General features: G+C 31.4%; 1 protein-coding gene across 1 annotated transcript; it reads left to right on the forward strand.

The window, feature by feature from the left end:
* Positions 1–10,404: 10,404 nt before the first annotated feature.
* On the forward strand, positions 10,405–11,256 carry LOC114335934 (uncharacterized). The gene has a single exon (XM_050661169.1). It carries the CDS (start codon positions 10,405–10,407, stop codon positions 11,254–11,256), a length of 852 nt encoding a protein of 283 aa, XP_050517126.1.
* Positions 11,257–13,528: the final 2,272 nt, after the last annotated feature.

The following is a 13,528-nucleotide window of genomic DNA, read 5'->3' on the forward strand; positions in this document are numbered from 1 at the left end:
AGATCTTTGCTAAGGAATTCATCAACTGATGATTCTATTTTTGAAAATGAAGCTACAGAAAGAGTTTCGCAAACTTGCAGTCGTTTTCCAAGTGACCCGTGCAGCTGACCACTACATGAGCCTTCCAATTTTATTCTCCAGTAACACTAGAATGCCTCCTTTAAGCCCTGTGTTTGTGACAGTACCGTCATAGCTGAGGATCTCTAAGCTATTGAGGTCCAAATTACATTTTTTTGAAAACTCGCAAGATTTCATTTACTATATTCATAACAGTGCCAGACGTAGAACAAATGTTACCCAGATACTTAGAACCAGATTCTTCTAACATTGTGATATGCTTGTTTACCAGAGTTTTACTTGCATTTTCCTGGAACACTAAAGTCTTGTCTTTCCATCCATCCAAGTAAAAACCACAAAGAAATAATGAAATAAAATCGTTATGAAATCCAATTATTTTCTTTCTTCTTGCTCTTCCTTTTTTTGCTAACGTAGGTATACTTTATTTGGGTATACAGCCACATTTTTTAAGTAGGTTTCTATATTAATTTTTGTCTATTTATTATTTAGTGACGAATTACCTAAATAAAGTATACGGTATTATACAAAGTATACATGAAGCCGCTACAACAATACAGATTTTATTTCAACTTTTTTTGAGATTATTTTTTTGAGACAAAATAAGTAAGCCTGATGTTTCAAAAATAAGATAATAAAAAGACATTTTTTTTAATATATTTATTTTTTCCACTGCCACAATGACTTTTTATATTAAAAAAATTTAGAGTCTTTGTGGCGGTGGAGAAAAATATTTTTATCTACTCATTTTGGATTTAAAATTTGTATTTTAGTACAACGTAACTTTTTTGACCCCAGGTGTTGTTATTTTACAGAAAAAATTTTTTCGGCCCACCACTGCTCCCTTTAAATTTTCATTCAAATTCATTTCTTCATTCTTGTCCACTACTGGTGATTTTTGTGCAATTAGTAAAGTAACAAGTAGCAGAGTTGTAAAAAGTGTCAGTGTATCATTGGCAAATTTGGTACTAGTTTACATAAGGATGCTCGAAGGTGATGAAATAAACGAAATAAGGGAATACATAGTTTTATAATGTGTTCTTCGAGAGACCAGACGGTAGAAGATCAGTGGGCCGTCCCAGAAAAAGATGGAAGGATGATGTTGAAACCGATCTATCTAGGATTGGGGTACAACAATGGCAAATCGAAGCGCAAGATCGCAGACGATGGAGGGCCATAGTGGATGCGGCGAAGACTCACCCCGAGTTGTAAAGCCAGTCAAGAAGAAGAAGAAGATAGTTTTATAATATTGCACGTTTTCCGAGATCCATACGTGCCATTGATTGTGCACATATAAGAACCAAGTCCCCAGAAGAAGCTAATCCAAAAATTTATAGGAACCGAAACATTTTTTTAACTGTTTAAACTATTTCAGGTGCAGGCCTAAAAATAAAGAATATTGTAGTTAATAGAGGCCATGTGTTTCTATTTATAATGCACATAAATTCCAAAATTCAAATATCTGTGCATCTTTTGGACAAGATAATTCTGGTGAGTATGTTTTTCTAGAATTTTTTTTATCCCTTTTTTTAAGCTCTTAAAAATTGGAAACGGAAATGCAAGAACATGGGACTCCCACTAAATGACCATACACTATATTATACTTTTTGTTTCGCAGACGACCAAATACTAATAGCACAAGACTACGATGATATCTGTTACATGACAAGAAAGCTAATAGAGAAATACAGGAAATGGGGACTAAAGATCAAGATAAGAAAAACCAAATATATAAATATCGGTGGAACGCAGCAGGACTTGATACTAGAAGGAGGAGAAACAATCAGTAAATGTAACGAATATAAATACCTGGGTATGAAAATCACGAATAATGGAACACTGGACGGAGCCATTAAAGAACGAAATACTCAGGACAGGAAAGCAATTACGCTCCTAATCTCAGTACTCTGGGACAAGCAGGTAAACAACCAAAATAAGAAAAGATCTATAACGCTATAGTGAAAAGCATCATAACATATAGCTGCGAAGTATGGCGTATGAAGGGAAAAGCAAAACGAATGTTAGAGGTCACCGAAATGGATTTCTGGAGAAGAGCTGCAGGAAGATCAAGAAGAGAACATGTCACCAATGAACGAATACGAGAAATAATGAAGGTCACACATACAATAAATGACGAAATCAATGAAATACAACTACGATGGTTTGGTCACGTACAAAGAATGCACGAAGACAGAATCCCAAAACAAATACAAAACTGGAAACCGTAAGGTAGAAGAAGAAGAGGTAGACCGAGGAAAAGTTGGCAGGCAGTAAACAAAGCCATGGATGAAAGAGGTCTGCAAGTAGATCAATGTGAGGACAGAGAGGAATGGCGAACGGGTATCGGAAGATAGAGAACGTTGTAAACCGATAATATATATATACAGAGAGAGTCTGTAAAGTGGAATAAATTCAATATCTCAAATACTAATTGTTTTTTTGGAAAATGCTCAGACCCGTCGATTAGTATTTCAAATTGTCCTTTTTGACATTCAATAAAAATATATACAGGGTGTCCCAATTTAGAGATATGACGTCATCGTCGATTTTCTTAAATGGCAATACTGTCATTTTGATAGCTAATTTGATAGGGTTTGTAAAGTTATACATAACTGCAAAATATCAAATTTTTATTCTCTACCATTTACAAGATAATAGAAAATAACAAAGTTATATCTGTAATTTGGAATATATTCAATAATTAAAATACTAACTGTTTTTTTGAAAAATGCTTAGACCCGTCGATTAGTATATCAAATTGTCATTTTTGACATATAATAATAATGTATACAGGGTGTCCCAATTTAGAGATATGACGTCATCGTTGATTTTCTTAAATGGCAACACTATCATTTTGATAGCTATTTTGATAGCGTGTGTAAAGTTATACACATCTGAAAAATTTCAAAATTTTATTCCCTACCATTTACAAGATAATAAAAAATAACAAAGTTATGAAGAACAAGAAGTAATCAAATAATAATTGAATTTATTTATTTCAATTAAGCAAATGCTCATAACGTTGCCCATTGACAATTTGACAATAATTGAGGGCAACATTATGAGTTTTTGCTTAATTTATTGAAATAATTAAATTCAATTATTAGTTGATTACTTCTTTTTCATAACTTTGTTATTTTTTATTATCATCTAAATGGTAGAGAATACAAATTTGAAATTTTGCAGTTGTGTATAACTTTACACACCCTATCAAAATAGCTATCAAAATGACAGTGTTTCCATTTAAGAAAATCAACGATGACGTCATATATCTAAATTGGGACACCCTGTATACATTATTATTATATGTCAAAAAGGACAATTTGATATACTAATCGACGGGTCTGAGCATTTTTCAAAAAAAACAGTTAGTATTTTAATTATTGAATATATTCCAAATTACAGATATAACTTTGTTATTTTCTATTATCTTGTAGATGGTAAAGAATAAAAATTTGATATTTTGCAGTTATGTATAACTTTACAAACCCTATCAAATTAGCTATCAAAATGACAGTGTTGCCATTTAAGAAAATCGACGATGACGTCATATCTCTAAATTGGGACACCCTGTATACATTATTATTGAATGTCAAAAAGGACAATTTGAAATACTAATCGACGGGTCTGAGCATTTTCCAAAAAAACAATTAGTATTTGAGATATTGAATTTATTCCACTTTACAGACTCTCTCTGTATATACAGTGAGCACGTAAAGGTTGGAATAAATTTATTTTCTCGGGAATGGATGATTTTGGAAAAAAATCCCGAAACAGGTCAATTTTTATTTTTAAATTACGACTTTTTGGCATATATATCATACTAGTGACGTCACCCATCTGGGCGTGATGACGCCATCGATGATTTTTTTAAATGAGAATAGGGGTCGTGTTATAGCTCATTTGAAAGGTAATTAAATTCTCTATTCCGTAATATAAACATTAACATAATTATTTATACGGGGCGTCCAAAAAAAATTGTTTTGGATTAAATTTATTGACATAAAAAGAAGAATGTATTTAACTTATTTAGTTCAAAATACATTTTACTGCTCTCAGAAAACTGAAAAAAAATGTAAATTAAATTTTCAAACTTTCACGAGGCTGGTGGGTTGCGGCTTTAATATTAAATTTAAGCAAAAAAACATATATATTTGCCAAATAAACATTTTTTCCTGTTTTCTGATAGCAGTAAAATGTATTTTGAATTAAATAAATTACACATTATTCGTCTTTTTATGTCAATAAGTTTAATTCAAAAAAATTTTTTTGGACACCCTGTATAAATAATTATGTTAATGGTTATATTACTGAATAGAGAATTGAATTACCTTTCAAATGAGCTATCGCACGACCCCTATTCTTATTAAAAAAATCATCGATGACGTCATCACGCCTAGATGGGTGATGTCACTAGCATGATATATGCCAGTAAGTCGTAATTTTAAAATAAAAATTGACCTGTTTTGGGATTTTTTCCAAAATCGTCCATTCTCGAGAAAATGAATTTATTCCAACCTTTACGTGCTCACTGTACATACAGGGTGATTGATTAGTGTGAGGAAGCTCAGTAGATCTGTTATAGTAAAAATTACAAAAAAAAGTTATTGACAAAAATTGTAGGAAGCTTTAAACTCCACATTTTAAAATTAGTTACAATCTTACAGGGTGTTCCATAAGATGGTGGCAGACCAAACTTATGTTTTTTTTTAAATGGAACACCCTGTATTTTATTTTAAATTTGAAATCTGCTTCACTTCCACATCACAACAATGTAAAGTTTTATTATGTTATACCGGTACTTACAAAGTTATAGCCAATATTACCTGAAAATCGTATCAAGTTTAACTCCCTGTATAATTAAAAAGGAGTATCGGAACATTGATCTATTGCAACCATAGTTTTTTAATAATTGTTAAAAATTACAAAACACATTCGTTTTCATAATATTCGTTAAATCAAATACAGGGTAAGTCCCTGCATTTTATATCACTATCGAAAAGTACTAATATCGTACTTCAAATTTTATAAAGTACTCCCTATACCTAAAGTTATCAGTTTTCTAGATATTTTTATTTTTCCATCAAAGTATTAATTTGGTAGATATTTTAACGTTTACCAATAATTAATGTGAGTTGGCCATGATTGATTTGTCAGAAACTGACAGTTTGACATTATTGTTTATTAATTCAGTAAAGAAATAACGACACAGAAAAGAAAACAATTTATTTTAAATAAAATTTATAACAAGTAACCGACGGAAAATTAAAAAAAAATAACAACACAAAAAAAAATAAAAACAACAGTAATTTTAACTTATCTTACTTAAGTAAGGTGTTCTAAATGACCTCCCAAAACATCTATGCATAATTGAAAGCGGTCATTGAAAGAGTTGCTTACATTACTAAGCATTTGTAAAGAAATATTTTGAAATACAATTCGGATTCTATTTTTCATATCATCTCTTGTTGTTGGAGGTATTTTATATACTTCGTTCTTAACGTAACCCCAAAAAAATTAGTCCATTTTATTGAGCTCTGGTGACCTTGGGGGCCACCTTACCGACCCATCCCTTCCGATCCATCTTTCACCAAACTGATCATTAAGTTCACCACGTACTAATTCGTTGTGGTGCGCAGGAGCACCGTCATGTAGAAACCACATTTGTTCACGTATATTAAGTGGAACCTCTTCTAATAATATCGGTAACTGATTTACGATATAATCTAAATAAATCTCACCATTTAAATTATCTTCAAAAAAATATAGTCGTACTACATGGTTACCGACGATACCTCCCCACACAGTTAGAGACTATCTTGTTTGACTATGTGTTACTATGTGGTATGGATTACTTGTTGAATAGTAGTGAAAGTTATGCCTATTAACAGAACCGTTTCGATGGAATGTAGCTTCATCACCAAATAAGACATAATCAAAAAAATCTCTCTGCTCATTAATTTTTTCTAAGGCCCATTCACAAATAACTATTCGTTTCTGAAAATCATCATTATTTAATTCTTGGTGCTTTTGAATATGATAAGGGTGCATCTTGTTTTTAGATAGAATGTTTTGAACGGAGTAGTAACTAAGTTCTTGTTCATTGGAAATACTCCTTATACTTGTGTGTGTGGGTTTTCTGTAACTGCCATCAACACACTAATTTAGTTTTCCTCTGTCACACTAGTTTTTGTTCGTTCATGTTTTTCATAATTCACTGAACCAGTGCGGTTAAATCGATCTTTAAATTTTTCAAATGTATCTTGTCTCGGTTGCCGCCTGTCTGGAAACCGTTCTTGATAAATTCTAGCTGATAGTAATGAATTTCTATTGCATTCCCCCAAAATCCAGATCATATCTACCATTTCATCAGTAGTAAAATTCATTATTGCTAATTTAAATTGAATTAATTACTGAATTACTAAATAATAATTGTTGCTAATTTACGGTGTACCCCAATGGTACGGTATTCTATTTAAAAAACATAAGTTTGGTCTGCCACCATCTTATGGAACATCCTGTAAGATTGTAACTAATTTTAAAATGTGTAGTTTAAAGCTGCCTAAAATTTTTGTTAATAACTTTTTTTTGTAATTTTTACTATAACAGATCTACTGAGCTTCCTCCCACTAATCAATCACCCTGTATATATATATATATATATATATATATATATATATATATATATATATATATATATATATATATATATGTTCTTCTAGAAAATAGTGGGTACCCAATTAAAAATTGCCTAATAAAACCTTTAGCCCATGTCACAAAAGCAGCTGAACAACTCTTTAATGAGTCTCAGAAAAAAACCAGAAATATTGTAGAGACAGTATGCTAGGTATATGGAAGCGAAGATTTCCGTCTTTAGCAATAGGACTAAGACTAAAATTGGAAAATTGTCAACCAATAATAGTGGTCACTGCTGTTCTCCACAATATAGCTTGTGACGCAAATGAAAATGATCCACCAAATCAAGATCAAAAAAGCGCTATTAGTTTTGCAAATAATATTAATGCACCAAATATGAATGAACAGTTAGATAACAAATTAAATCCTCATAGTATGATATAATATTAGAAACAATTATTTTGTTCAACTGTAGTTTAAAAAACAGACAATTTTTCTTTGTTTAATAAAATTATGTTAGATTATTTGATAATATGCATACTTTGAGTATCTGCCTGTATATGCATAACATTAGGTTGCGTAACTTTAACGTAAATTTGACTTTTACTTGGTTCCAGTTATTATGGATACATCAATGTTCTAAGGCTCCACTACTACTAACTTTGACTTTGACTTGTTCCAGGTTCCAATTATTTATATCCATCTCGACCACTTTGATTTGGTGTATTTTTTATAATTGGAGAGTTTAGCGAAATATCACTAACAGTAGTTGTACATCTGCTATTTCTTTCACTGCCACTATCATTATCATTTCCATTATCTTCGTCTCCGCTGTTTTCATCAGAATCCTCACTTCAGCTTATAATATAATCGTTATCACTCTCAGTTGCATTAGTATCACCGTTGTTTAAAATTTCTTCTAATTCTACATCAGTTGCAACTTTCTATCTAAACAGAAATAAAAGTTAATTTTAAAGACCTATCATCATCACATTGTTTGATTTGCTTGTCTAGAAAATGCGTAGAAGAAATGCGTTCAATGTGCTTCCCCGTTTAGGATTTTGTCCTCTTCAGGGTTTGTAGTGAATGTGTAGTGTTGGCAGCAAAAGCAAACAGTCCGAAAAACACACTGGGGCAAGCGCCGTGTCCTGGTGTTCTTGGATCCTGGTTAAAGACCTAACGGTGGCAACGGTCACAAAAATGTACCTATAAATATAAATATGTATTATTAAAACCTAATGTACACATCAGTGGACACATATTTTTGATGACTGACAACTTTGCAACAAATAAAATTGTTTAAATAAATCCCTACTATCTGACTTGTAAATTAATCTTTAGAAAAAAATATTACCAGATCTATTTCTTTTCGATGACTGATTTAACAAGAAATTTAATAAGATTTACCTCGTGAAGTATCCATTTGTTTAGTGTCCTAAAACACGACATTTTCACTTCAACTAATTGCCAAGTGCTGCTATTTAAGTAATAATACCTATTTTTACATAGAGAAATAGACATGTGCTTCAAGGAATAATATGTTGCGTCAAATTCAAATTAAGAAACGTACCTATAGGTACCCACTGAAAAATATGAACTTGATTAATTTGTTCACATATTATATGAGTACGCGTGGTCCGAGGATGATATTAGAAAACGAAAAATAAAAGTACATAGTCCATTTTAATAAGTTCCTAACACTTTTTGTGTTGATTTTTATAATTATCAGCATAAAAATATTGGGTCCCCTATTAATTATTTTTTAATATAATTTATTTTAATTACTTCCACGGGATAGTTTATTTCTTAAAAAATATTAAGGTAAAGTTCAAAGTTATTATTTAAAAATAATTTTAAATAATATCGATAGTAAAAACAAGTTTTTGGTAACATTCCATCGTAATAAATACATCGACAGTAACCTTGCACTTCATACTATTTCTCTGATCAAGATTTCATTTATTTGAGAAATTGAAGGCACTTCATTAGACTTCAGGTACAGACTAAAATCACATTTTATTATCTTGAATTAGTACAGCCTCTAAAGAAAAACCGAAAAAATAATTTGGATTTTCATTTAAATTTTTATCTCTTGATGTCTCTCACTTGTGCTTGGGAATAAGAACAATTTATTACGATTAAGAATTAATCAATTCTTTTTTGAATGCCCCCCCCCCACAGCCTAACGTTAAATGGAAAAATGATTTTTGTAGTATTTTAATAATGTATGCAGAGAAAACTGCGAAAACTATTGAGGAATGAGCATTCTATCGTCTATGGGTGTAGGTATTTAGGTATTGTATGGAAGGAACGTATAGAAAAAATTGTGAATGGATATAAAGGAGAAAATCGGAGAAGACGAGGCTTAATTCACAGCGGGAAGAGTATGATTAGCTCACATTTACACTGTCGAACAACTAATAATAAAAAAAGTGGCCAAAAATAGATATGTCCATTTGATTTTTATAGATCTTACGAAGGTTTACGCCTCTATGCCTAGAACCAAGCAATGGGAAGCATTGGAAGACATCAAAGTTGCAATAATATTAATAAAAGCAGTAAAATCACTCTACAAGAATAACAAAGGAGCTATCAAAACAGGAAATAGAATATGCAGTCCATTAGAGACGACAAAGGGAATGCTACAGAGCTGCTCCACATTTCCTATCATATTTAAAATATTCCTGGAAAAATCCCTAAAACCATGGAATAGAAAATGCGATGAAATGGGCACACCAGTAAGAAACGAACATCTGTAAACTCTAAGTTTTTATCACTACCAAATAGTGATCGCCCAAGACGAAAATGACCTCAGCTGTATGATGAGAAAATGGGAACAGAAATCAAAGATAAATAAATCAAAGCAACAGACAAGTACAGTATTCAGGTTAATTTAGTACAACATCAGTATAAAAACAAAAAGAAGGATCTATCACACCATGATAAGAAGGATACTGACTTATAAGTGTGAAAATTGTTTAATAAATAAGAAACCCAAAAACAAAATAAGAGCAATAGAGATGTAATTCATAACGAGATGCTGCAGAGTAACGAGAAGAGAATAAATAATGCAGAGATTAAGAAAAAAGAAGGGGTGATTTTGGATCAGAAACTCTTATGGAAGGAACATATAGAAAACACAGTTAAGAAAGCAGAAAGGGGAGTGAACGTGTTGAGAAACATTTCACATTCTAAATGGGGAGCAGATCCTAATATTTCCTTACTGATGTATAGATCCTATATTAGATCAATAATAGACGACGGATCTATTTTCTATGCAGATGCAGCAAATGTTCATCTACAAAAAATTGAAAATGTTGTCAATAAATGTTTAAGACTTTGCATAGGTGCTTTAAAATCTACTCCAATAAACAATCTACATGTGGAGTGCGCAGAGATGCCATTAAGGTTAAGAAGAAATAAACTATGTAGTCAATTCTTAGTAAATTTATCACATAAAGAATCAGAAATAATTAATAAAATTCATTGGCTTTCGATAAATGATTTAATAAAAGGTTTTAAGAATTTAGAATAAGAATTAAGAAAGGTAAAGGAGAACTGGCAGAATATAAAGAAACTTTACATACAACCCCAATTCATTTAAATTATATTTTTAATACAGTACAATTAAAAAATTTAAAAATAAACTTCCTAAGAGATTATTCCAATTACCCAACATGTATTAGAGATGTGATGTTTAAAGCTGATATTAAAGAACTATCATCAAATGCTTATCAAATCTACACCGATGCTTCCAAAAGTACTAAAGGAACAGCATGTGCAATATACGATCCTCAAACAAATGAGAGTAAGATGTTTAAATTAAACGCAAATAGTAGCATATACTCAGCTGAATTAATAGGCATATTAGAAGCCCTAAAATACGGCCAGCATCTTCCAAACAAGAAAATTTATATTTTCTCTGACAGTAAAAGTGCTTTGCAAAAAATTAAGCACCTTCAATCTACATCTAAAATAAATTATATCATCTTAGAAATATTACAAAAAGTTGAAGACTTAAATAAAGATTTCAAAACAATACATCTAATATGGGTCAAAAGCCATTGTGGAATACTGGGCAATGAAACAGTTGATGTCTTTGCTAAAAGGGCCATACGCGAAGGAGAAGGAACAAAATACAAATGTACAACAAATGAAATAAAAAAAGTTATTAACAACGTTTGGAAATCAAAATGGGAAGAAGATAATAAAAACAATCAAAAAGGCAAACATTACAAAGAAATTCAAGAAACGATTCCCAAAAAACCATGGTTTATAAAGGGGAATCTTTCCAAAAATGCAATAAGAAAAATTTGTAGTTTGAGGTTTAATCACGTACCGGTTCCCAAATTTATATTTAAAATTCGTTTAAAAACCGATCCATATTGCAATTGTGGAGAAATAGGAGACGCAGAGCATCAACTATTAAATTGCTCTCTAATACAAGCTCAAGTGAAAATCTTTTTGGACAAAATTTATAAGTTAAGGGATGTCATACATCCAATTAATTTAAAATTCTTATTAAATCAAAGTAATAATCCATAACTGGTCATTTTATTATGTGAGCATATTAAAAATAATAAACTGGAAATATGAGTAGCTATGGTTAACTATCTGTATTTAGAATTAGATAAATATTGTAAAAAAAATGCAAAAACAATGTAATAAAAAAAACAGAAACCATTAAGAAGACGAATAACCTCCGCGAGGCTGAATCGGGTTTTAGTCTTACCGTAATGGAAAAAAAAACAAAAAACAAAAAAAAAATATATATAACAAAAAAAATAAAAAAGATACAAAAAAGGAAAAAAAATATAATTGAATAAAAAGATGAATAATTGAAAACTAAAAGTAAAAAATGTGAATGTAAAATAATAATAATAATATGATATGATGATATTGTAATGTATACATAGGAAAGTAAAATAAACATAGAGTAGTTGAAATTAATGTAAAAATGAGCAAACTCGGTTAGATGGGCGAATGGACCCTAAGGTCCGCAGTCATACAAACCCAAGAAAAAAAAAAGAAAAAATGAACTCAGACAATAGACTACCTAGAACAGAAGAGATTAAACTTCTACAGACATGTCAGAACAGCAGACAAAACCGTGGGATAAACAGAATAACAAAGTAGAGCCCGACAGGAAGAAGGACTAGGGGCAGACCCCGAAGATCTTTAAGAGATGAAGTGGACGAAGCAATGAAAAGAAGAAATATGCAGGAATGGCCAAACAGAATGAACTAGAGAAAACGGTTCAATGAAGGAATACAGTAAAAACTATGGAATGTTTAGTATGTAGGTACGTAGGTAATAATGTACGCTTAGATGTGATTTGAACCTGTCCCTCAGATACAATGATGGTATTATAATGGATAATAACCGGAAAAATAGCGGAAAAGATGAAAAACATAATACATTGTGATATAAAAAGAGATTAAATTACTCGAGGTGGGAAATTATCAATAAAAAGCTAAAAATTTATATTATATTGATAGTTTCCCACCTTTAGACCTATCGGAATCAAACTGTACAGGAGAAATTTATAAAATTCTCGTGTCACAGTGGCAGTGACCAAACTCCTCCGATACGTCTAAAGATGGGAAACTATCAATTAAATGCGAATTTATAGGTTTCTATTGTTAATTTCCTACCTCTACTAGTTTGATCTCTTTTTATTTCACAGCGTATTATGTTTTCCGTCTTTTGCGTTATTTTGCTGCACTCATCACTGTATACAGTGTATACACTGTATACAGTGATGAGCGCGCTAATAACAGGCAAAATATCGCAAAAGATGGAAAACATATTAAGTTATAAGATAAAAAGAAATGAAAATAGTGGAGGTGGGAAATTTAGCCATAAAAACCTATACATTTTTATTCTATTTACTGTTTCCCACCTTTAGATTTATCGGACGAATTTGGCAACTGCCACTGTGACAGTGACAGTTTTAGTTAACATACTCCTCTGATACGTCTAATGATGGGAAACAATAAATACAATGTAAACTTATAGGTTTTTATTTCTAAATTTCCCACCTCCACTAGTTTAATTTCTTTTTGCCTTACAACTTAATATATTACGTTTTCCATCTATTGAGATATTTTGCCGGTTATCAGCACGCTCATCACTGTACACAAGTTGAAGACAATAAATCCCATATCTATATTTGTCAATGAATTGTTCGGCCCCGTTTGATCGAGTTGTCTATTTATCCAAATCACCCAGTAAACCAGGTTAACTAATTCTATTCAGCCAACCTACTCACTTAAGGTCTTAAGATTGAAAAGGTAATACACATCTACACCCAGGGGCGTAACAGAGCCCCCCAGCGTGAGGCTTGCGGGAGGGCCCCAATCGAGCAAGGGCCCCATCTAGTCGTCTGACATTATGTAAAAATCTGTTATAGGTAATATGATTTTACTTTGTGTGCTTAAAATTAAAAACATATCGAGAAACTTAATCCTTTCCGATCTCACGAACTTGTATGGGTGACGACAATAAACTATAATGCTTTGTACGTGACTATTGAAAGATTTGAGAATTGTAATTTGTCCAATTTTAGAAAAATATTTCTAAATATAGAAATGGGTTTTCTCTTTAATCTTTACCTACGTTTAGTATTTCGATACAATTATCCAGAGGCGTAACAGAGGCCCTCGCAGCATGAAGCCTACGGGGGCCCCAATATGTCAAGGGCCCCATCTTGTTGTCTAAATATGTAAAAATGTTTTGTTATATTATTTGCATACATACGTTTTTTAAGTAGTGCAGTATTGAAAATGAAGTTGTCCATCCGAATTAATAAAATTGT

Source organism: Diabrotica virgifera, chromosome 1 (genome assembly GCF_917563875.1).
Source record: "Diabrotica virgifera virgifera chromosome 1, PGI_DIABVI_V3a".
Taxonomy (NCBI): Eukaryota; Metazoa; Arthropoda; class Insecta; order Coleoptera; family Chrysomelidae; genus Diabrotica; species Diabrotica virgifera.